At 44.5% G+C, this 26,444-nt stretch overlaps 1 protein-coding gene across 2 annotated transcripts in view; it reads left to right on the forward strand.

Annotated features, from left to right (window-relative positions):
- Positions 1-14,933: 14,933 nt before the first annotated feature.
- METTL3 (methyltransferase 3, N6-adenosine-methyltransferase complex catalytic subunit) overlaps positions 14,934-26,444 on the forward strand; it is a 643,525-nt gene continuing 632,014 nt past the window's right edge. The window contains exon 1 of one of the 2 annotated variants that reach the window (XM_069633887.1): positions 14,934-15,214. In XM_069633887.1, the coding sequence (XP_069489988.1) occupies positions 15,100-15,214 (115 nt within the window). In that variant the 5' untranslated portion in view covers positions 14,934-15,099. The remainder of the gene's footprint in view (positions 15,215-26,444) is intronic. The other variant, XM_069633888.1, reaches the window with a different exon arrangement.

The following is a 26,444-nucleotide window of genomic DNA, read 5'->3' on the forward strand; positions in this document are numbered from 1 at the left end:
AGCGGGGCTTTGAAGGAACCACGCGCAGGCCCCTGCAGAAGTTACGTTAATGGTGATTTAGTTTTTATTTAAATATGCATATGGATGCGTGTATGCTTGTTATGGGACTGTGGTGGGAGCAGGATTGGCGGGAGTACTGGGATAGTGGTGGGAGCAGGGTGGGGAGAGCCCAGGGTCTGTACTGGGAGTAGGGCGTGGTGACGGCGCGCAAAAGTTCATAGTGATTCTACATACTGTCCATGTGGCACTTCTGGGGGGGCCCAGCCTGCCCAAATGTTGCTCAGGGGGGCCCAGGCCAAAAACGTTTGAAGACCACCGCACTAGGGTGTGTGGGGAAGAATAGAAGAGAGGGTGCATAACAAAAGGGAGGAGAACAGATAGGAGAATGCAAGGAATATATTATGGTTGATGTAATCATGCATGGAAGAGTAAGTAGTAGGAATGAGAAGAATCCAGTTAAAATAAAAATAGAAAAAAGAAGTATCATGGGGATACAAGAGCACGGAGACAAGCATGGCAAGAGGGAGAAAGGGCTAGTGGACAGGAGATATAGATAATGCCCAAGATTATAGAAAAAGGGAGAAGATTAGGCAACCGTTAGAGAAAATATATAACAGATTTTTGATACAGATAAATGTGGATAAAGTGAGACAAGAGTCATAATAAAATAAAGTTTGCAAGGTAGAGAGAGCAGGATCTGAGGTTTTTATAGGAAATCATGATTGTCTCTGGTACATAAAGAGTTAGAGGAGGGATCTTGAAGGATAGATGAGACGGATCTGCTACGTTTCGGAATAAACTTGGTATGTAGATTCTTTGATCTACTAAATGGAGGTAATCGAGAATGAAGCCCTGACAAAGTGGAGCAGGATGTTGATTGTAATGAGGTAGTATCCTTTGCAGTAGATTGAAGAGACTGTAGCAGTTTGTAGAGATTGCTGAATTCCGTGAATTCTTTGGTAGGACCATCCAGTGTGGTGTTTATCATTTTCGCTGGTTCCAGCAGTCCATCTGATGCCCAGAGTCGTCATGAGAGGTCTCATATCCAGAATGTTTTCCTTTTGTTTTAGGTAATTTTGGAGAAGTCTGCAGAGATGAAGATCCTATGTCCTTGATAAAGAATTGAAGATTTTTTTCTGGCAGCTAATAAAGTTTGGCGCACTTGTTTTTTTTTTTTTTTTTATTTGAATTGTAACAATTAGTTTACAAATAAACTTCAGTTACAATAGAATCCAACTTTCACATAGTCTACATAAATGTACAAGACAATCACCACATATAATCCATGTAGATACCATACACAGCTATCCAAGTTTCTGATTAATTAAGACTGATCTTCGCTTTGAATACTTTCCACAAATTCACAAACCGCACATGTGAGCGACACGTTTGTTCCCGAAAGTATCCAATACCACCATTTGTCCATGTCCTCATCAACTAGAGCAAAGGAACCCAGATAACACGTTCGTTGTTGCCTAATTTTAGAACACTCAGTGATCAAATGTTTAATTGATTCTATTGAACTTTCACAGAACCTAAAAGATTGTTCTCAATGTTAAACACTCTTCGTCTCCATTGAATCTCCTTTGTTTTATATACGTTCAAACGCAGTCTCATGAATTGATTTCAATGTTTTCTCGATGGAAATTTTTGGAGATATCTGGGTAGACAGTCTAAACAGTTTGTTAAAGGGCCCAAATTGATTGCCGAAGATAGGCAGTTTCTAAGTTCTGGATCCAATTCCATATCCTTAATTTCTTTTTTGCAATTTGGGGCGTAGCTATAAGTGTTTCCCACTTTATGTTTGCCGAATCAAGAATCTTTTTTAGACCTCTGGACCAATTTAGCATAATGCTGCAATGTTGTTGTTGAACCATGTGTACGAAAATTTGGTACGCTGGCGCTTGATCCTTCAATGACATCTTCCGCAACATGGCTAGCGATTTCCAGACAACTATGTTGTGCATAAGTTCGTATCTTATGGCGATCATTGAAACGCCCTTTGGTAGCTTAAGAATACATCTCCAGAAAATACCTTTGAGGGTGGGCCAAATATGGTAGTCCAGATTCCAACCAGACTCTGCTCCAAATGTAATTGAGGGGATCACCTTTTGTGTGTAAAAGGTTACTACTGGTTTTAGTGAAAATTTACCATATTCAGCGTGCAGTTTTGCCCCTTGCAGCGCGAAGGTCAACATGCTCTGTTTGAGGTCGCAGATCCAATCATGTTCTCTGATTGAAGTGTTATACATAATACCTAAATATCGAATGGTTGGTGTTTGTTGGATAAGTACAGCTTCAAGATTCCATCTAAAGTTCTTCATTAGTCTTTTAGAGGTGTTCCCAATCGTCACGATCTTTGTTTTTTCTACATTTATTTGCAGCGAATTGTCACTCAAGTACCTTTCCAATGCAGATAATAGTCTCTGCAGCCCAATTGGTGTTTCATCTATTAGGACAATATCATCTGCATATATTGTCCAACTAATATTATTACTATCGATCTTTGTGGGAAAGCATTGAATCTGAGAAAAAGCTTCAGATATGTCAGATATGAATAGTTTAAATAACAGGGCAGCTAAGGGGCAGCCCTGCTTGACTCCTTTGTTTGTATATATTTTCTCAGTAAGCTCACCCGCTTCATTAATTCGCACCCTGATTGAAGTCTTTTCATATAGAGCCATTATGGGCTGCAGTAATTCAGGCGGACATGACCAAGTTGACAATTTTTTCCACAATTTTGCTCTATTTAGGGAATCAAATGCTTGTTTCATGTCGATGAAAGCAATGAAAAGATTTCTTCCTTGCTGTAGGGCTTTTAATTTCAGCAGGTTTAATATCGTCAGGTTCACTTCTGTTCCCACTCCTTTGGTGAAGCCTGTTTGGCGTTTATCGGAGTGACCTGAGTTAGTCGCCCACTTGGACAGCTTCTGCTGTAAAAAGGACGCAAAGATCTTACCCAAGATGTCTAGAAGGGCAATTGGTCGATAATTGGCCGGATCATCACGACTGCCCTTTTTAAAGATAGGCCGAGTTCCAAGATTTAGGGACCCTCTTTATGGTAGCTATCACTGGAAATAGATGGTATATAAAGGTTGTCCAATGCTCGTTATTTTCTTTTAATGTCACATTGGAAAGGCCATCAGGTCCGGCCGCTCGAGAGTTTTTTAGTCGTCTGATTGCTGTTGAAATGTCTTCTCTTGATTCGACAACGTTCCAAAACTGGCTGGTTTCCGGCGTATCCTCTTTCAGCAGGTTTGCAGTGCTTCCAAAAACTTTGGCAAAATGTTGTTCCCAACTGGACTTGGATATGCCATGATGCATCTTTGCCTGCTGGAATATTGTTTTATTATTTATAATATTACAAATGTCCTTTGTCCGATGACAGATCATCAGCTTCAGGATTCGTTCTCCTCGTTCTTGGTCTCTCATCGTTTTAAAGCATTTCAGCCAGTTTCGATATTTCGCCTTGAGCTGTTTCATTTGCGTCCATTTATTTCGATCCGTCTCTTTTTTTAGTATTCGTAGATCTCGTTGCAGTTGTTTTTTTTTAAGAGACACTGATGGACTAAACTCATATTTTTTTATGTAAGAACAGCTGTTTGGGTGCTTGTATTTGATTTGATATTCTGCCAACAGAGCAGTGTAGTTTATTTTGACACATGCTGCTATCTCTTCTGAGACTATCATTTCATTTAAAGTCCTCAGTTGTTTGGTATTTATTTTATTCTATTTCCTCTTTGATTCACCTCCAATGTTTGGTCAAAGAGCTCAACATTTCTTGGTGGATGTGTCTTTAGAGTCAATGCCAGTGGAATGTGGTCGCTACTTGATGATTTCAGCACTTTCAACTGTATGATCTCATTTAGCAAGGTGTTTGATGCCCAGAAATAATCAATGATTCTTTCCGAACCGTCCCGCTTCCATGTAAATTTCGGCGGACAGTCTCCTTTTCTTTGCCCATTGAGCATGTAACAGTTCCTTGCAGTCATGGCTGACTGAAATTGATATCCTCTACTGGTTGAATATGTTACATCTTCCACGTCCACGTCCTCTACCTTACGAACTCCTATGTTTCCCACAGACTCACGTTTCCACACACCCACATTACGTAGCCCCCGAGGCTTACCTCTGGGCACGCAGACAAGGCGACACCAGTGCACTCGTCATGTCAGGGGGGTCCATGGCAGACTTGGTGTCTATCGCCCTTCTCTCCGTTGGCAATGTAATTGGAGGTTACCATTTGGCCGCAATCACCGTTGCCCATGTGAACCTGATCGTCACGTGAGGAGACCAAACGCAATCGGTATCACGTGACGACCCCCACGCCTCAACGTTTTCTTGGTGAGCATCACGTGATTTTCCCCAATGGTTTAAATGCATTCAGAAACACCGAAACAGTGCTTCACAGCTGGTCTTTCTCTTGGACATTGCTACGCTTCGAATCTACCAGGAAACATTTGGTCTCTCGACAACGGTTTGCTTAACGGATTGCTTTCTCTACGCCCTGAACTTGCCTTGAACTCTATCAGGAACTCTTGGTTACTCGACAACGGTCTGCTTAACGGATTGCTCTCTCTACGCCCTGAACTTGCTTTGAACACTATCGGAACTTTTGGTTACTCGACAACGGTCTGCCTAACGGAGTGTTTTCTCTTAACCCTGAACTTGCCTTGATTAGCTCTGGAACTCTTGGTTTACTCGACCACGGCCGGATTTTCTCCACAAACCACGATTCTTTGGAACCTGGGCCTATGGCCTTTCACTAGGCGTTCGCCTGATCAAGCACTTCAAATCCCAGTGCTTACCGTCATCAACCAGAGGTTGTGGAAACCTGAGCTCAGGTCCAATCACTCTCCTTCCTTTCCGGGTGGACCCAGAGTACACATACAGTGCACATAGGTAAGAACATTTAGTTTCTATTCCTAGATACCCTGTGAATTGCAGTTCGCCCTGTACTAATCCCTCCTTGCCTTACAGCGTTCAAAGGGTCCTTCCGGCAGTTCCTGACTCCCGCCTCGACGACCTACCACACCTGTGGCTCCAAGGATTGCACAGGCAGTGTTCATATAATTGCCTGTGTGGTACTTGGGGATGGATGTATTCATATCTGCACGACCGGCAAGCCTTCCCGGTTCGTTCAGACTATGAATCCCTCCGCCGGGGACCCTGTGACCGCGTTAATGCAGGCCCTAGAGGCCCTTGGACCGATATGGCCACTGCCACGACCGCCATTCACCACCGCCTTGATGCCCTCCAGAGTACACATTTTCCCTTGCCCGGTGATGACGATGAATCTGGTCCTGCCTCTCCAGCCCAGCCTGCCCCGACTTCAGCCCCCGTTCCCGTTCCCACTCCAGTGTTGCTCCCATTGACCCCCCCTCTTGCTGCTCCAGAACGCTTCCAAGGTGAACCCCGGAAATATCGCACCTTCATAAATCAGTGTAAATTACACTTCTTATGCAAACCTCAGGCTTTTCCCGACTCTGTCACTAAGGCTGCCTTCCTTCTGTCTCATTTGTCCGGCGTAGCTGCCACTTGGGCAAATCCATTGTTGGAAAACGATCACCCTGCCTTATACGATTTCGATCTGCTAGTCGCAGAAATGGCAAAGGTATTCGATACCCTTTACAAGGCCCAGGCACGGGACCTGGAATAGGGATGTAACGGTATTACGGTATACCGTGAACCAATGAATTGAACAATAATAACCGTCACATTGTTTATACCGGTATACCGTTCATACCGTTAAGTGTGCTTTTCAATCTGATTTGGAAAGGCTGCAGTAAGCAAGTGCTGCGCAGTCTTGGCCTTGCACTGTTGGATGTGCCGTCTGCCAAGTAGTTTCAGTTTGAGCAATTTTTAATGCCATTCCATAAACCACACTTCTTGACACAAAATCAATTTGTTAGCAATAGGAAGAATAAATACAGTGCCAAGGAGGAAAAGGGTTTGCTTTTTTTTTTATTTACATTTTTTTTAATGCGCTCACACAGTCCGCAGGCATCGCGGTGCTGTTAAAGAAATTGTTTTTGTTTATTTAGTTGTGTAATTGTTTTAGATGCCTATTTATAACACGGTTAAAAACCCAGAGGTTTCTAAGCGCGGACCCGGGGATCGAACCTGTGTTGCTGCTAGTGTCGTTTTGCTTCCAAGGCACACACGTTGCCGCTGTGCTATCCTCCCGGGACTTTGGGTTGGCGGCTTTGGGGTTTATATATTTATAATGGATAATGTTTTCTAAACATATGACAATGGGGGATTTCCCTGGTTCTATCATTGAATTTACATATAATAAGTCACACTGCGAAATTTACTCATCTCTGTGGGTATTCCCTGCTGCCATACCAAAGGGTAACATGTCCGTGATTACTGAACACCTTTTGGTCCGGAAGTAAACTAAAGGCTGTAACATAAAGAGAGAGTGCGCGTGCATGCGCACAAGCATATACTACCATCAGACTCCATTGATCTGTGGCATGCAGGTTATCAAGATGGCAACATATTCATCTTCACCAGAAGCCAGTGGGGGAGCTAAAAGCCTAAATGACCACTTAAGAAAAGCTATTCCTTTTGCTTTGCCAATTGCAGCAGGCCCCCCCTCCTCTTCTCCACACGTGTGTTTGCGTTTGGTGGAAGCAAGGGGTGGCATTTCAGTGGAAAGTATGTTGAAAAGCCCAATTCTGCCCTAAATGCCTGGTTTTGTTTGTGAGGAATAATCTGACAATTTATGACCTTTTAGAAAATATTTAAGATAACTCCACCTGCTATACCGCGATAACCATGATATACCGTCATTTGGCAAGAAGGTTATTGTACCGTCATAAAACTAATACCGTGACACCCCTAACCTGGAATTACTTGATCTCACACAGGGTAGGCAAACATTGATAGATTATATCACCCGTTTTAACCAATTGGCCGCAGAAACTTCTTGGCCAGAGGAAAAAAAGGCGATCGTTTTCTACCGGGGTTTGTCCAATGCCATGAAGGATGCTCTGTCGGTGGTTCCTGCTCTCGGTGGTTACTGCTCTGCCTTCTGTTTTTTCGGATTTAGTTGATCTCACACTGCAGTTAGCCGCCCGCAGATCCGAGCGGAAGGCAGAAGCGACATTTGCTAGTCACTCTTCCCCGGCCCCTCCATCTACCAGTCCCGAACCCATGCAAATAGGCGGGGTCCGCAGTCCAATAACACCGACTGAAAGGGAACGTCGGAGGACAGATAACGCCTGCTTTTATTGCGGACTCAACGGGCACTATGTGAAAGAATGCCCTCGACGTCCCAGAAACAAGACTCCGCTTTTTCAGAAGGCTCGCCCATGAGAGAGGGGGCACCGGCGAGCCCTTCATTGACCCCCACTGAACCCGCCTTTGGTCCAATCAGACCCATAGTAGTGCAGGCCTTATTAAAACCAACCAGGGAAATCACACACACTGTCTATCCTGTGATCGATTCAGGGGCCACTAGCTGCTTCATGGACATCGCTTTAGCTCATAGTCTTAACCTACCGCTAATCAAAAAGGAGCATCCTGAGCCCGTACAAGCAGTCGATGGCACGTCCCTGACTTCTGGCCCGATCAGACATCAAACTGCCCCTCTTGAGGTGGTAATACAAGGCACACATAAAGAGACCCTGTCATTCGATCTCATCACTACACTGCAGTTCGGTATCATTCTAGGTATCCCCTGGTTGAGGCAACATAACCCTTTGATCAATTGGGGAACAGGTCACGTATCGTTTGAGTCGGAGTTATGTCAACATTTTTGCCTGATAGAATCAGACTCCCTTGTTTCTCCTGCCACGATTCTTGGCGCCATGGCCTCCTCCCGACTCACTGATGACACAGCAGAGGTTACCACATTACATACCATAGGGGCCATCTCGGTTAGCATCCCTGTTGAATACCAAGATTTCCACATGGTTTTCGATAAGGCATCCACGGAGGGTTTGCCCCAGCATAGGGCCTACGATTGTCCTATTGATCTCATTCCAGATGCCCCATACCAAAGGGGAGGATCTACTCGTTGTCACCTTCCGAGGAACAAGCCCTGAAGGATTACATACAGCAGGCTCTGCGTTTAGGTCATATCCGTCCCTCCTGTTCCCCGGCTGCTAGCCCCATTTTCTTTGTGCCAAAGAAGGAAGGTGATCTATGCCCGTGCGTGGACTATAGACGGTTGAATGCCATCACCATTAAAAACAGGTATCCTATTCCACTCATTTCTACGCTGTTAGATAAGTTAACAGCCGCCTCTATCTTTACCAAGTTGGACCTGAGAGGGGCATACAATCTGATCCGTATGCGGCGGGGGGACGAGTGGAAAACGGCCTTTTGTTCTCGACAGGGGTTGTTTGAGTACACCGTGATGCCCTTTGGGCTCTGTAACGCTCCTGCCACATTCCAACGCTTCATCAATGATGTATTATCTGACATTCTTGATGTATTCGTGGTGGTCTATTTAGATGATATCTTGATCTTCTCATCCTCTCTGGAAGACCATATCGGGCATGTAAGAGAAGTCCTCTCTCGCCTCAAAAGAAACTCCTTGTTCGCCAAACCTGAAAAGTGTTTGTTTCATTCTCAAGAAGTAGAGTTCCTGGGTTTTCACATTACACCCGGTGGGTTGACCATGAATCAGGCAAAAGTATGTGCAATCACGGAGTGGCCTACCCCCATCAACCTCAAACAACTCCAATCGTTTCTCGGTTTTGCCAACTTTTACAGGCGATTCATCGCCGGCTTTTCTGCCATCGTTTCTCCCCTGACCGCCCTCACCAGCCCTCATGTCCCCTTTATCTGGACACCTGACCACCAAGAGGCCTTCGAGGCACTCAAGTCCAGGTTTGTTTCTGCCCCGGTGCTTCAACACCCTGATCCGGTGGTGCCGTTTGTTGTAGAGGCGGATGCCTCCTCTTTCGCGTTAGGCGCTATACTTTCTCAACCTTGTTCTGCTACTGGGCTTTTCCATCCTATAGCTTATCATTCACGGAAATTCTCGACAGCCGAGTCCCATTATACCGTAACAGAAAAGGAACTGTTAGCCATTAAGGATGCACTTCAAATCTGGCGTCACCATTTCATGGGGGCAAAGCATCAAACGGTGGTGTACACAGATCATAAAAACCTGCAGGATCTTGCCTCTCTGAAATGTGTGAACAGTAGGCAGGTGCGTTGGCATTTATTCTTCGCCACATTCGATTTTGTGGTAAAGCATAGACCAGCTCTCGCTCATGGTAAAGCGGATCCACTTTCGCGTTCTCCTGGGAGAGTATCGCTTTCCACATTTCCGGACACATTATTGGGAAAGGGCCATGTCATCTGCCTATGTACACCGACCCCAACCATGCTTACCACGATTAAAGATTGGACCTGCCAACACCCGCACATACTCACTGAATGGGACATTACACTCCAGGAGGGACTGCCATTCATTCAAGGGAAATTATTCCTCCCCACTAGCGATGTACGCAATCAAGCACTTGCCTGGTCTCATGATGCTGCCATCAACGGACATCCAAGGCAACAACGTACCTTGGAGTTATTACGACGTTGGTGTTGGTGGCCGTCAATGAGAAGTGATGTAGCGAACTATGTAAACACCTGTGCGATCTGTGCCCAATGTAAATCACGCAGGGGACGTCCTTTGGGTTTGCTCCAACCTCTACCCGTTCCTCCCAAACCATGGCACACGATCTCTATGGACCTTATCACAGACTTACCCCGCAGACAGGGGTATGATACCATCTGGGTCATCGTTGATTCTTATACTAAAATGGCCCGTTTCATTCCCTGCACTGGCGTGCCATCAGCCCCGACCTTGGCCCGTTTGTTCTTTAGGTCTGTCTTTTGTCTTTTCGGCCTCCCACAAGTCATCATATCAGACCGTAGAGCACAATTCACGTCCTGTTTTTGGTGTTCTCTGACCAAGCTCCTGGGTATTGATGCCCGCTTCTCCTCGGCCTATCATCCGGAAAGTGATGGACAGACGGAAAGGGTGAATCAGGCTCTAGAACAGTTTTTGCGCTGCCTGACCCTTCAGTATCAAGATTCCTGGTTCGATCTGCTCCACCTCGCTGAATTTGCCTACAATAATGCATGGCACTCGGTCACCGGCTTTTCTCCTTTCTATTCCATGTATGGCCAACACCCACGCACCCTTCCACGTCCGGACTTTCCTTCTGCCACCCCTGCTGCTACTGCTTGTGCCCGCGATCTAACTAAGGTTCATGCCCAAACCATGATCCATCTCCGTGAGGCACAGACAGCTATGAAGAAGAAGGCGGACAGGAAACGAGCAGTAGCACCTGTGTATCATGTAGGGGACCGGGTTTGGTTGTCAACTCGCCATTTACATATCCCGGGCTGTCGCAAACTTCTGCCCCGCTTTGTCGGCCCCTACAGAATTGCTAAAGTCCTGAACCCTGTAGCCTTGCGCCTTGCTATTCCATCTGCTTGGCGTATACACCCGGTTTTTCATACTTCCCTCCTTAAACCATACCTTGCCCCTACCCGGGTTCATACTCCACCTGCTCCTGTTTCAGTCTCCACACCTGATGTCTTTGAGGTCAGTGCCATTTTGGGTTCCCGTCTGCACAGAGGTTGGCTCCAATACCTCGTGGACTGGTTGGGCTATGGTCCGGAGGAGCGCTCTTGGGTTCCATCTCGGGACGTCCAGGCCCTGCTTCTTGTTGCGCACTTCCATAAGGACCATCCCTCCTGCCCACGAGGTCGTGGGCCTTTGAGGGGGGACTCTGTTACATCTTCCACGTCCACGTCCTCTACCTTACGAACTCCTATGTTTCCCACAGACTCACGTTTCCACACACCCGCATTACGTAGCCCCCGAGGCTTACCTCTGGGCGCGCAGACAAGGCGACACCAGTGCACTCGTCATGTCAGAGGGGTCCATGGTAGACTTGGTGTCTATCGCCCTTCTCTCCGTTGGCAATGTAATTGGAGGTTACCATTTGGCCGCAATCACCGTTGCCCATGTGGACCTGATCGTCACGTGAGGAGACCAAACGCAATCGGTATCACGTGACGACCCCCACGCCTCAACGTTTTCTTGGTGAGCACCACGTGATTTTCCCCAATGGTTTAAATGCATTCAGAAACACCGAAACGGTGCTTCACAGCTGGTCTTTCTCTTGGACATTGCTACGCTTCGAATCTACCAGGAAACATTTGGTCTCTCGACAACGGTTTGCTTAACGGATTGCTTTCTCTATGCCCTGAACTTGCCTTGAACTCTATCAGGAACTCTTGGTTACTCGACAACGGTCTGCTTAACGGATTGCTCCCTCTACGCCCTGAACTTGCTTTGAACACTATCGGAACTTTTGGTTACTCGACAACGGTCTGTCTAACGGAGTGTTTTCTCTTAACCCTGAACTTGCCTTGATTAGCTCTGGAACTCTTGGTTTACTCGACCACGACCGGATTTTCTCCACGAACCACGATTCTTTGGAACCTGGGCCCATGGCCTTTCACTAGGCGTTCGCCTGATCAAGCACTTCAAATCCCAGTGCTTACCGTCATCAACCAGAGGTTGTGGAAACCTGAGCTCAGGTCCAATCACTCTCCTTCCTTTCCGGGTGGACCCACAGTACACATACAGTGCACATAGGTAAGAACATTTAGTTTCTATTCCTAGATACCCTGTGAATTGCATTTCGCCCTGTACTAATCCCTCCTTGCCTTACAGCGTTCAAAGGGTCCTTCCGGCAGTTCCTGACTCCCGCCTCGACGAACTACCAAACCTGTGGCTCCAAGGATTGCACAGGCAGTGTTCATATAATTGCCTGTGTGGTACTTGGGGACGGAGGTATTCATATCTGCACGACCGGCAACTTTGTAACAGAATAGGCAAGGTTTGTGTATTTTTTTATTTTCAAATTATCATCGAACCACGAAAAATTCAAATCCCTGCAAACAATCACCTGTAGATCAGCCAACGATTCCATATTAACATCAATCAATTCTGTTATAGATTGAATAAACTTGGATGAAGAAATCATGGCTGTATTCCAATAGATGTTGAAAAGTAGTAGGTGTTTGAATGTCGAGCTAGAGCTTCTGCTGTTTAAAAGAAGTGTTCCTTGGACGAACAAATTGGGAGAAAACGATTTAATAATCTCCCATCCCGAGGAATTGTTTATCATCGTCAGGGGACCAGAGAATGGTCGGCCGAACTGGTTTTTCCCGGCCGGATTTAACGTGATGGTATATGCATCTCTTGTTGGGATCTCCCGAAGCCACGTTTCCTGAAGACACACTGCAAAGTTATTTTCCAGAGAGATGTCGAACTTCTGGAACAAATGCTGGAAGCCTCTGGTATTCCATGATATCAAGCCATTTTCATTGGCACACTTGTTGATGTCTCAGAAAGCAGGCAATGAATGGTCTAGTAGTAGATTTATTGGCCGAGAACCGAGGCCTCATTCGATGAGCCTGTTGCATTTCCAAAGGGGGCGAGAAGGTAATTCCTAAGGCAGAGGGGATCCATTTGGTAAGAAAACCTATAGGGTCATTAGCTTCTGCGTTCTCAGGGATCCCATAAAAGCGTAGGTTGTCTGTGCGGTTTCTGTCTTCTAATTCTGTGGCGTCAGTTCAAGTTGAAGAATTCTTTCCTTCAACTCTATCTTCAACAATGGAAATTCTTTCCTCAACTTCATCTAGTCTGCCTGAAAACATTTTTATTTTGTGCTTAAAGTCTTTAATTTCATCTTGAATGTTGGAGGAATGAGAATCTAATGTGGAGATGGAAGAGCAAATATTTCTAAGATCTTCTAGAATCTTCTACATGCACACATTAAGTGAGGATTTATCTGATATTGGGCTGTCTTTGGTGTTATCAGCCATATTTCTGAAGAAACACAGATAAAATGCCAGAGATAAATGAATTCAATAGGAGGCACGCAATACATTTTTGGGACACTGAGTGCCAGTATTGAGTAGGTCACAGAGATGACGTTGAAGCCGGGGTGTAAATTGATTTGTTACGCTGAGAAGCAGCAAGACAGGAAGCTGTTTGAGGGATAAGACATGCACCTTGATAAGCGCCAGAGAGGGTGCGCAACGAAGGACAAAGTCATGGGCATAAAGAAGGCACCCAGAGTCCTTCTCCTGTGAGCGTATCTCTGAGATAAGGGGAGTCGATGCAAAGCGTATTGCGGTAACTGTGAGGGAAGATTACCTCAGTGAGGGGGGATAGTCAGTGAATAAGGCACTCACCAGCAATATGAGCGCGTTGTTGCCAAGGACGTTACAAGGCAGTTCTCCTTATCCTCTCTGGCCCGCCTCACCCTGGCATGTGAGTTGAGAGCTATGGTGTGTAGTCAATCACATCGAAGTGTGGGCAGATTTCTTTAGATTGCGGGAAACCCCGGAGACTCCACGCTCTTCCCAGGAGACACGGAAAAGAGTGTAAAAACCCAGAGTCTCCGGGGTAAACCCAGAGACCAGGCAGGTATGCATACATAGCTCTCAAACATGTGTGTCGAAAAGACGGGTGAAAACACCTGATTTCATTTTTGGCGGGTGAGATGCCCACTGAAACGAATGGCAGACATGCCAACATTCTGAAGCCCCTGAGAGGGAGATTTCGGCACCGAAATCGGGGGAATGCATTTTCCCCCATAGGAATGCATTGGGGATATTGTTATTTTAGGCAGGAGACAGTAACAAATAGTACTATTTTTAATGAAAAACTCGGGAGTCTCCCGCCTAAATCGGGAGGGTTGGCATGCATGGAATTGGCGTGCTGGAGGCTTGGCGGGTGAGTCAGCTGTTTACAAGGCTGGTGACACCTGCCAAAAGCGTATGAGCATAGCTCTCAACCATTTATGTCGCAAAGGTGGGTGAAAACACCCGCATAGTTCTCAACTCACACGCTTTTGGCGGATGTCACCCGCCTTGTAAAAGGCTGACTCACCCGCCAAGCCTCCAGCACTCCCATTCATTTCAATTGGCGTCTCACCCGCCAAAAACAAAATCGGGTGATTTCACCCGCCTTTGCAACACAAATGGTTGAGAGCTATGCACCGATTTGATTTTTGGCGGGCATAGCTCTCAACTCACACGCTTTTGGCGGGTGTCACCCGCCTTTTAAAGGGTTGACTCACCCGCCAAGCCTGCTGCACGCCCATGCATTCCAATGGGAGTCTCACCCGCCAAAAACAAAATCGAGTGGTTTCACCCGCCTTTGCAACACAAATGGTTGAGAGCTATGGGCGGGTGAAAGGCCCATTGAAACCAATGGGCGAGCAGGGGGCTTGGCGGGTGAGTCAGCTGTTTACAAGGCGGGTGACACCCGCCAAAAGAGTGTGAGTTGAGAGCTATGGTGTAAGTTGAGAGCTATGTGCATATAAGGAGCTTGGTAGGTGAGTCAGCACTTACCCTGGCGAGTGACACCTGCCAAAAGCACATACATGCCAGCCCTCCCGATTTAGGCGGGAGACTCACGATTTTTCGGTGAAAAATATTGCTATTTTTCACTGTCTCACATCTGAAATAACTGTAGTCCCAATGCATTCCTATGGGGAAATGTACTTCTCCCGATTTCCCTGTGGAAATCTCCCTCCCAGGTGTGTCTGAATGTTGGCATGTATGAGGTATGCATTGAAGTCAATGGGAAAGGATGCCCTTTTGAATGTTGGTAAAACCTTTGCTAGGACAGTTACCCCATTGAAGTCTATGGAAGCATGTGGTGGGTTGTGAGAGTGAAAATATATCCACTGCAGTTGATATCAAATGCGGGCGTGTTGAGACGTATGGATGCTAAATAAAAGAACGTGGGTTAACTGTTTTTTTAGGCATGTGTTTTTTTCGACCTGAACGACACAAAAAGCAGAACCGTTTAAATATGGCGAAGACATTTGCGTGCGTCTGTGCACGGGACTATTTACGGATAGCTTTTTCTCCCTGCTGATACTCTTTTCCGGCTTCAACCAAAGTACCCCATTCCAAGATGGTCGCTCAGCAGCCAACAGACCGGAAGTGTGCTAGGGAACATTATGAGCATCGAGCAAAGCTGTCCGATTGGAAAATCGTTCCCTCCTGGTCACTGGCTCTGGCGTTGTGGGTTCCGTGCTGCGAATGAGTGGGAACATGTCAGACACCTGGAGTTCCATCCAGGCGCACAAGAAACAGCTAGATTCTCTTCGGGAGAGGCTACGCAGGAGGAAGGATGTCAGCTCACAACTTGGCCTGGGTGAGGGCAGATATTATTTTCATAGACGTTTAAGAGGTATTGTATTGACAATAGCATTTTAACCCTTTAAGTGCCAAGGACGAGTATACTAGTCCTTTTTACATAGACTTCAATAATAGATTGGCACTTGCACTCAGAGCGGTTCAAGGGAACTTGGAAGGTGTCGTTGTCCAAGTCTGTGGATCCGCCATGTGTGCAGTTGTAGCTGTGTCCCAACCGACATCAAGCACACCTCTCGATGCATTCACTCTCCACTCCAACCAGGTTACAGTCGAAAGTTTGAAGATTAGCTCATTGAAGTAAACCTAGTTTAGTCATTATTGCAAGGGTTATGGGCGGGATTGATTAGGGCAGTGCTCTCAAATGGTCCCTCGTCGGACTACTAGTTCCAGTTTTGATGTTTTTCTTTTCATTTTCAGAACTGTCACGTTTCCCCTATTCCATGCCTGGAAAAGGAACAATTCATATTTCTTTCCTCGGAATTCTGTGCATTTTTCAGTGTTTTGTTTCCTTGGCAGTCAGGGAATTGTAGTTTTGCCTCCGCCATTTAAAATGTAGGAGTACACTTTAAAGAAAAAAGCATGATAGGATGTCCTCATGCATTGCACGGGGAAACTTGATAACTTTGTATTTTGGGAGGAATTGCGTGGGCCCATTTCAACATGATGGTTGGGGCCCTCACCTTGATTGAGTGGAAAACAGTCTGGGCACCAGTGAGATGCATACATTACAATGGAGACAAATACAGCCCTGGGTTTTGGTGGCCTGCCTCCGGTCACCGGCCCGGGCCACCCCAGGTGTCGGGACCACCTGACATGGGTCCTTTGGGGGCTGCGGTCACTAGCTCGCCTGCTGCAGGGGTCACCCTGCCCAGTCCGGATTACCAGACAGATGTCTCAGCTGGGGGCACCCAGCACTGGACGGCCACGGCCTTGGGGGGCACCCAGGCCGGACCAGCACACAAAGGCCACGATCACGTGGCAGACCCAGTCCCAATAAATGACGCAGACACGAGTTGCCGCTTCCTGGGGCTCTGCTGCACTGCCTTGTGCGTGCCAGCAGAGCCCCTTTTATTAGAGAGGTGTCATGACGATGTCATGACGCTCTCGCGCAGTAAACCAGTAGACCCACCACAACAGGGGTTAGTCGGGGACTATTAACGCCCGGGTGTATTTATTTGCTTTAAATGTGCGCTTTGCAGTGCTCTCGTTACAAACTTCATTTGCTAGAGCCCGTCAGGCCGTCACTTCCAAGTGAAGGTGTGATGGGCTCCAGCAAATGAAGCGGGTAACGCAAGCGTTGAAAAGTGCACATTTAAAGCTCCAGAACGAAAATAACATGGAAAGGAATCTATTGCCATATTATAAGACTGCATGCTGGCAACATGGGATCAGTTGCTGGGGATCCCCGATGCCCTTTTCGTTTGAACAGATGGAAAGGCCCTGATGCCGTCCCTTCTCCTGCTTATATAATGGGGTGGGGGAGAAAAATAGAATGATAATAAAAAAAAACTAAAACCGGAAAAGCAACCTACGCTTGCCACTACTTTGGAAGGTTGGTTGGAGCTTGCTCACGTTAATGTGCATATGATTAATGCCTTGGGTGGAGGTGACTTCCAGGAGAACAACAGCTTCTAAATGGGGCAGCTCTGGGAGACATGGAGAAAGCATCGGGCTGTCATTCCGAGGTTGTAGGTAGTACATGGCCTACTGGCAACCCCGGCTTACTGTTTCCACTGCCCGATATCCCGGTAATATCGGTATGTTACGGGCAGCGGTGGAACAGTAAGTTCCCATTCTCATGGAGTCCTATAGAACTCCATGGGAATGGGAACAATGAAGCACTGTTGTTAACGGTGCCGGTGCTTCAGTAATTTATCTGCATGCCAGTAGTTCACCGCCCCTACTGGCAGACACCGCGTGAGCCGTCTGGAGAAGGTGCTGGTAACGGTTACCAGCTCCTTATTTCCAGACCGGCTCACTTGTAATGAGGACCGTGGTCTTCTGAGACATCCACTTTAACGCTGAACGTAAAGCCTTGTCTAGAGCTCCAAATTTTCCAAGCTGCATGTGTGATAGAGCCTCCTAGTGTGTTTTTTTTTTTTTTCTTGCAATTCAGGATGTCGCCCTAAATTTTAAACTGAAAAGGCAAAACAACTCCAAGGAAATACTGGATTGGATGGCTTTCTTGCACATGGATCTTGGAAACTCGACAGCTCTGCTGTGTCCTTCAGAGATTATGCCCGTCACTGTGTACATACAGCCCTGGGCAGCAAAATATGTGTGGGGGGGCCCCCTTATTTGAATCTAAGAAAAAGATGTCACAAAATTAGTCTTTAATGTCCTTGGGAATCAAACTGACGATTAGTGTATGAATTTTAACTGTTAATCCAACTTATCGAAGCAAAACCTATTTACTGGGAATGTATTAAAGCAGTCGGTGTAAGCGGCTCATTAACATACGCACAGGGACTGAGTGTAGTTAAGAGTGAAATGCGCAAATTTAATTCAAATGGCCTTCCATAATAGATGAAAATTCACAATACAAATGAGCATTTTCTTTCAAAAAATGAATCATAAATAACCAGATGGAGGACATTTTCCTATAACGCTGCTGGCAACTTATAAAAGGTGTGCCCCTTTTAAACAATAAAAATCTATATTGAAATATTCCATTAAAAGAAAAATACCAATACAAGTGCTTTGAAGACGCATCATGTGGTATTGTGGGTGTGTGCCAAGAGAAAGTGCCAAGAGAACTTGAGGACCTGGGCTCGAGTCCTGGTGGACAAACACTTGAGCATGCAAACTTTTTTTGCTTTGCGGCCTCAAAAACACCCAAGTAGGATGGCGTCCACACTGTGAAAAAAGTAGGGGAATGCTCTCAACCCACATGTACCCTGAGAATCAGCAAAGGACCAGGGAGGACAACCTCTTCATTTATTAACCTGATAAATCAACATAACCAGTTTGCCTTCTGATCCTTTCCTCACCTCAGCCCAATGTTTGGCTTTCAACAATACTCCTTTTTCTTTTTCAAGTTTAATTTTATTTTTTATAAAGAGATCTTGAAAAGTACACACATCATCATTAAAGCACTCCAGAAACCTAGGATCCTTATAGAAATGTTAAACAGAAAGAGTACAACTGTTGCATTATTTCCCCCATCTTGAAAACTGCTAATACCAGAATGCAATTCAGTAAAAGAATAAACAATGACTTGTAGTCTTTCTTTCAAGACTAAAAGACTTCATAACAAAAGATAATGTGAAACGGTAACCTGGGTGTTTTATATGGTTTGACAAAGGCATGCTTCATATCTTGAGTGAAATGTGACATTCGACAAAAAAATTAACTTATTTGGCACACCAAAAAGCATACACATGAAAACCAGCGAGAGATAGTTTAAAACTTTTTTGTTAAGATATTTGTATTGTCTTCAAAGAATACAGATTTGGGCAGCAAACTTTTTTTTGTGTTTCAAAATAAAATCCCCCTTTGAGCGCTTTGTCCAAAAGATGGTTCTTAAATCGACCATTACTTATAAAAAATCTTCCACTTCTAAAATAAAGAGCGTGATAATTTCCAACTGTGAGGCCCCATGGCATTTGAAGGGCTCTTAGGGTGGTGGGCGGAGTGGATATTTGTATCTAGAATAGATTCACAGGGGTGTGGGAGCTGAGTGGCTGCAGGGCCCTCCTAGAGCGCGGGGCCAGGGGCGATGGCGCACACTGCCCATGCTGGCCCTGTGTACATTCAAAAAACAGCTCGTAGTGCCGGGCTAAGTGTGGGGGACAGTCGGAAGTCTGCAGTTTTTCAGGATTTTATTGGCAAAACAGTCCATCCATCATAGCACAACTTGGGTGAGTTTTGTATCTCGCTTAACGTTTGTTGAAGATACGTTAGTATTAATATAGAGGATATATCCTTTACACAGTGCTGAAGGGATGGAAAGGGCAAAGGTCAGAGATGTCATTTCACCAAAATGCCAGGGGTAGCAGAAGTGACATCACATGAAGTGATGTCATTTGACCCCACCCCGAAGTGACATCACGGGAAGCGATGGAACACAACCTTTCACCCCTTGACAAAACAGGAAGAGTCATCATATAGCATTGTTCATAAGTACACTACAAAAAAATGGTTATAATATCACTGTACATTTCATACAAGAATAGATCACCATATGTATCGTTAATATCAGTGTGTATAGGACCATATTACCAAATTGCTGTGAATGCAAGCAGATGTCCAAGGCCAAATGATAATGAAGTGTTATTGCCCTTAAGCGCTTTATATAGAACAAATATACATACAAAATCACCAAACCTGTGTTGGTACTCATTTATCAACCTCGGATGAAAGGCTGAGTTGGCCTTGGCAGGATTCGGACCTGCAGATCAAACACATTGCAACAACAAGTGATCCACCCCCTGAGCTATCTTACAGCTATAGCTAGCTTACCGCCTATAGTAAAATGAGCAATTACGTGTCTGAATGTTCTCTAAGTCAGAAAGCAAATTACACTATGTAGTGGATACCATTAAACTGGTAACTGAGATTTAGCAGCAGGCCAGTTCATCTGCAGCTCTGGTGCAAAGTTGGCCGCATGTCAAGCCTGCATGGATCTACTTTTCAGGCTTCAGAGATTGTCAAAATACATACCATTGGGAGGGTTCATAACTGTGTATTAAAGAATTTGGAGTAGTGCAGGGAACCAGTGCACTCGCACGGCATACTTTACAATAGGCACTCATTGCCTCCTATGTGCAAACAAGCATCCTGAACAGCATGCCATGGAGATAGGAAAGATAGACGCGTTACAACAAAGCATTAATTGTGGCACAATGAAATCAAGGGCCACTTTATGTATTATGGTCAAATATTTCTAAACTGTACACAAGCTTTTAGGTGCGCCTTGAAACACTTGTGTACAGGCGCATTATAAATGACATAATATATCGTATCATAATATATTATATCATATCACAAGGATTTTGTCTAGTGACCGAGGACACTGAGATGGAATGTCTTGTGATGATCGTAACAGAGAAAACGGCACAAAAAAACATGTTATAACTGCAACTTGCGAAAAAGCAAAATACATGAGGCGGCCTGATTCACTGAAGCGTTTCATGACAACGCAATCCCATGTGAAAATGCTATGTGAATCAGGCCCACAGTCCAAAATGAATGTTTATTCTACTCTAAATGATTTTTTGAGGTTTTTGTCTGCATTGTGAATTTGAGGTGTTTAGGAACAGACTAAAAAGGTGACTCGCCCCCTGAAGTGTGCCTGAAATAAACCTTTTATTGAGTCGAGCAATTATTGTATAGAATTCCAGAAAGACAAATTATTTGTTATTCCTATTCCTTCTTATTTAGGGTCACTGCTCAAAGTATTACACTTGTGGAGTCTCCTGTTTCTTTTTTTTATTTTTAAGGAAGCCTGAACAAGAAACCAGCCACTCTAGAAACAAAGCGCAACATGGCACTGGCCACAGCTCAGGAACCTCAATTTGTAAAAAAAGAAAAAGTAATAATTGTTTCAAATTTTTTTTTAGGTGTAGCATGGGAGACCTCTGGGGTCGCAACTGCGACTCCCTAGTGGCCCCCAAATGACATCCCTGGTAAAGGTCTCAAACCATATTCGGAGTATATCACTCGCTAAGGAGATCTTGTCGAATCAAGATGATGAAGGGAAAATCACTGCCTTCTTTCCAGTAATCTCCCCTCCCCCCGACAAAACTATTATTAGCACAGATGTGAATGGGACTATTTCTGGCAAAGTTGAGGTAAAATAGAAATTATGAAATTCCAATTGAGAATAATTCACACTTGGCAATGCGTCATAACGTTCAGCGGGAAGTCTCCAGAAATAGCCAAGGACATGCAAGCGAGCATGGTGTAACAGAGGTTAATACACAGTTAAAAGTAGGGTGTGAGTCCGAAACAAAAAACATTACATCTGGGTGCTCCGGCCCCTCTGTGGCCATTGCTGAGGCTCTGTCCTCTTGAAGTTATTATTGAAAACCTAATAACCAATGATGTAACACATGTGGAATTAATTAAGTCTAATGGTGATGGGGGTGGTATCATGCACATGATACCGTACTACGGATTATGTGCATGATGTTGTAAAACTAAATACCAAGAGAAGGAAAAAGGAAATAAAGACTCAGATATTTACTGTACTGCATTTATTATTGAGTTGTTTCCAACCAAGGACAGTATGCCAATAAATCGCACATTTATTTTGTCTTTGTATCCTATGATCCCTATGTTGCGTTTGATGGCATCAAAGGACATGTACTATAATATTGAGTTAATAGAAGGGCAATGGGAACAATGCAACACGAGTATACTGCGCCTCCAGTTATGGGGTTTCTTTGGTCATGGAACACTTTCAATCTATAATACAAATGGGATTTGGTATGATAAGATCTAGTAAAACTCGCCAAACTATCGTGACAAAGAAAAATTCTATTATAATCTTAAAATCATCTGCCTAGAGACAGGAATTGACCAAGATCGATTGCAATGTAGGGGATGCCAGGGATGTAGATCAATGCGACTGGCTCCAGGGGATTCTGCAACATGGTGTGCTGCGTAGACTCTAACACTAAGACAGATGATTTTAAGTTTCGTAGCTGGAACATCTGTGGTCACGGGAATTTTATGTATAAGGTGGGTTTAGAATTAATTTGTAAAAATAGGGTATTCCTGCTGCAAGAGACCTGGGTAACAGCTGTAATTGTTATTGATGGATATGCAATCCTCTGCCAAGAGGCCCTGAAACAAGACCGGGGACATCCCAAGGGGAGCCGGTAATTGGTGTAGCAAATGAGTTGGCTCTGACAGAATGGAAAGTTTAAGAAGAGTGTCCTTTTCCACTAGCAGGAACATTAAAATTAATGTGGGCACAATTAGGATGTGGGCCTTCATAGTACATATATATTTATCCACCTTGAGCAGTTTCTACTTCTAAGATTATGGAGACCTTAATTGGTACTGTTAGTCAATGGTAATATGAAGTGAATTCCAAACTAATAATTGTGGCCAGGGATTTCAGTGCCCACTGTTCAGCTTCGACAACTCAATGGATATCTGAAATGTTTTTTCCACTGATATCTTTTATAAATCCTAAGAATAACCTATAAGGTAAGAGATGAATCCAATTCATCTCTTGCCTAGATCTGATGATGTTTAAATGGGCGGACCAAAGGAGACATCCCAGGGAAAACTACTTTGTGAATGGGATCACATGATATGGGGATAATATTGGGGCCATAAACTGGAGAATTACCATCCCCTGCTAGATGCCATGGAATTGGATCCCAAGGATATTATCTTTTTAGGTTGGTTACAATCTGTAAATTTGGAAATGGAGCATACAGATGAATGGGGCAAGCATTTGAAGGAGATGACGTCGGCCCAATCCATGCTAAAATTGCAGAACCAAAAAGGCGGAAAAGTCAGATTATTCAACATTGGTTGCGAGTATATTTCCGGGGCTCTACAGAAGATATCCTGTTGATAAACAAAGCCAAAACACAGTTAGAAAGTTTGCTCATAGCAGTATAAACTCACTGCAACTACTGTGTGATGGCGGCGGTTGTTGTTCGGAGTCTCAAGATCTGGTGACAGTAAGACATTTGGGTACATGGTAAATACATTCAGAGGAGGCTCTACTAACAGCCTATTAAATCCTATTTCTGAAATTGTACGGTGTAGAGCTCTCCAAAAGAGAGCCTCACACCTTCTGAACACATGGTCTTATTTTATTCCATAATGAGTAAACTGTACCGATATAACTGGGATAAGGAGGATGACAGTAAAATGATCATGAAGTTAAACCTCTCAACTGTACCGATATAACTGGGATAAGGAGGATGACAGTAAAATGATCATGAAGTTAAACCTCTCTAGTGGACCTGGACCCATTGGGCTGTGCAATATGGTTATTTACTATGGCCCCATGATGTGGGGAAATTTGCTGCACTCCAGTTTTAATAAAACTGTACAGGATAATTGCATCCCCTTCATGGTGCAGCTCTAATCCCATTTTTTTAAAAAGTGGAATACATTTGACCCTATAAATTATAGTTTACTGTCCCTGTTCAATGCTGACAGTAAGATCTTTTTTGTAATACATTTGAGGAATTAAATAAATGGATACCTCGGGGGATATTTTGCCCCCCTTTGAGACCGGATTTCGTAAGGGTTCATCTACCTCTCATAATGTGCTGACCCTGCAATTGCTGATACGACAGTTAAGGAAGACCTCTAATACAATCTATGTTGCATCTGTAGATTTTTGTGCTGTGTTACACACAGTAGACAGAAATAGACTCTGGCTTAATTATATAGCTGGGGAATCTGAGAGGGTTTACAAAGTATATTGATTAGGTTACATCTGGGTGCATCTGTTAGAATTGGACTGGATCAGAAAGGTACCCTATCCCGACCAATGCAGGTTAATGCTGGATTTAGGCAAGGGTATGGCTACGCTGCAGCATTATTTAATTTATATGAAGCTGACCTGCCAGATGCCTTAAGTAGTGTTCACAATTATCCCCCAAAGATGGATTGGATTAGTATAGCATGGTTAGGATATGCCAACGATATTGCCCTTATTGATCAAACTCCTATTGGGCTCAAACATCAACGTCCATGACCTGCTTTAAATGTATACGCTAAGTCTAATTCTATGAGTATCAACTTCGTGAAAAACAAGATAATGTGCTTTAGTGGGAAATGGCCAAAAGAGGATATATTAATTACACGGCATTCCGCAGCGGCCGTGTAGTTCAAGTTGCTCATCCCATAGAAAGAGCACTTTTGGGTGGTTTATGACTTTGGCTCTGTTGGATGAATCCTCCCCAAACGTTGCAAAAAACGTATATGGCCACCTCGGAATGATAATGCAAAGTTTGGTATGGTTTTGCTGGGGGGGGGGGGCAAAGTTATAAGAGCGGTCCCACATTTTTTTAAATCCACATAGACATGATGGAAAGAAAATGTGTGCTTGTGCCTACAGCCCAAACCACTGGAAGGATTTTCACCAAACTCGCACCAGGAGCTGCGGCTTGGTCCCGAAAGCATGCTTTGGTAAATTTGGTGTAAATCTCTCCAGTAGTTTCTTAATTTTCTTCCCAAAAGTAGTTACAAAAAAATGTGACATCTGGGTCCGGTCCGCGGACTCATTTCCTGATTCGGAATACGCGGACACCTCTGTGGGAGCTTTTGCTCTTCATTTGTAGTATTCTAATTGGTTTTGGTGTTGTACTGGGAGGAGCAGTAGTCAGTGTATGTTGTAAGGAGGTAACATGTGGGGACTATTAGAACAGCTAAAAGGTTGTTGTTTAAGTCTTGTAGAAATGTGCTGATTATTACACAGACTGCGGTAGCAGTAGTTTAGTTATGGCCAAGTTGCTGAATTCATAGAGCTGTTTGTGGGTGGCTTTATAATTTTGTTGTCGTTTGATGAAGCCTCCGCAAACGTTGCAGTAAATGTAAATGGCCCCTTTGGATCAATTTTGCGAAGTTTGATGTGGTTTGGTTCGGTGTGGGGGCGGGGCAACGTTCTAGTGTGTTGAATTTTAATAGGTTGGCAGTACATGTGACTGCCAGTTGATGTGACCAGGTTGAGAATGTTGCAATACATGGCATTTGATAGTGATTAAAAAAGAGAATATACTTATTGAGAAGCTTATTACAGGGTAAATGCCAGTAATGCTATATATTATAATTTTTAAAATATTACTTTAAAAAAATGTATGCATACCTGTAGTATGTTTTGTTAAATGTTGATATTGTTGAATGTGTAAATTGAACTCTTGTAGAGTTTCACAGTAGTTTTTGATTCAGGTGGCTGTGATTAATAGGAGATATGTAGTCAGAAAGTTAAGGAGTTAATGTGAAGTGCTGAACGGGTTACATGTAGAGTTTTTTGATGTGATTAGTGGATGGATGTGTGACTGATCGAAATGAGGGAGTGTTACAGACATTAAAGTAAAAAGGGTAAACGGGCTGACCTGTGCCATGATGTCCACGTGCCATCTAGGTCTTTTAAGGATACCTGGCATGGAAAGGGGACTGCAGAGATGTGTTATTAGCACCCTGGCAGGGGGAGCCAAGCAATTGGGTGGCTAGGAATGCGGGCTTGAACCAGTGATGAAAGCCTGCATTATATGCTATTTGATGGCTTGCTCCCCCGCCGCCATCTTCACACTGCTGTTCGTCCTCATTTCTTTTTTGTTTGTGTGCATTTGCCTCCCCACTCTCCAACCTCAGTAACCTGTGTGTCACTGTGAATGGCTGCTGCTGTTGCCAGAGCTTTTGAACCTATATGGCCACTATGGATGGTAAGAGGGGCTCTGTACAGAGCCCTAAGTTTCCTTTTCTATGTTAGTTATCTTAAGATAGTATTTTTAGTCCTTGAACGGGATGCGCAAGGTGTTCAGTTGAATGCCAGAAAGTGCTTTCATTTCTAAGCACCCTGGGTTGCCGCTGTGGTAGCCTGGGTTGCTAACAGCCTCAAACCCCTCTTCGAAGTGTTGGATTGGGGATAACGGCCTGGTGCCCTTGTTAATGATCCTTGCTTCGCTCAGGGTCGTTAACTTGCGCTGCTGGGTTGTGACCCCCCGTTGCATCCCTTGGAACGGGGGCTTAATGCCACATTGTATGCTAGAGAACAGTATTTGGAACAGAAAATTGTTTCTATCATTTTTTCTTTTCTCTAGTATACAATAATCCATTATATTCGTTAGCATAGTACAAAATGCTAATGGAAGTGTTGGAGAATCTTATATAGAGACTATGTTTTTACTGAAAGATGGAAAGCAGATAATCTATAAGATCATTTGTTTTAGTTCTATTTTTGAACTTTGTACGTTTTTTTTAACTTGGTCTTTTTGAAATGTATTCCTTTTTTCCAGGAGAGGAAAGGAAGTCAGGTAGTGGGAGGGAAGTGAGGAACGGGGGCACTTAATGCAGCTACGGAGCCGCAGGTCGATAGCGGAAGATTTAGGGCATGCCCTGACTCTAAGGTAGGGGAAGTGTTTTTCATGCTCCTTGACCACAGCCTCGAAAGCACTTCGAAAATGCTCCGCCCTGCAGAGTACTGTGTTGCAGTATATATACAGTCAGTGCTGGCTTGCAAAATCTACTAGCATCGGCGAGTAGTTTTTATCAAGGGCGAGTACCATTTGCATGGTACTCTACCTTGC

The sequence above is a fragment of the Ambystoma mexicanum genome, chromosome 13, assembly GCF_040938575.1.
Source record: "Ambystoma mexicanum isolate Mex_15411 chromosome 13, UKY_AmexF1_1, whole genome shotgun sequence".
NCBI lineage: Eukaryota > Metazoa > Chordata > Amphibia > Caudata > Ambystomatidae > Ambystoma > Ambystoma mexicanum.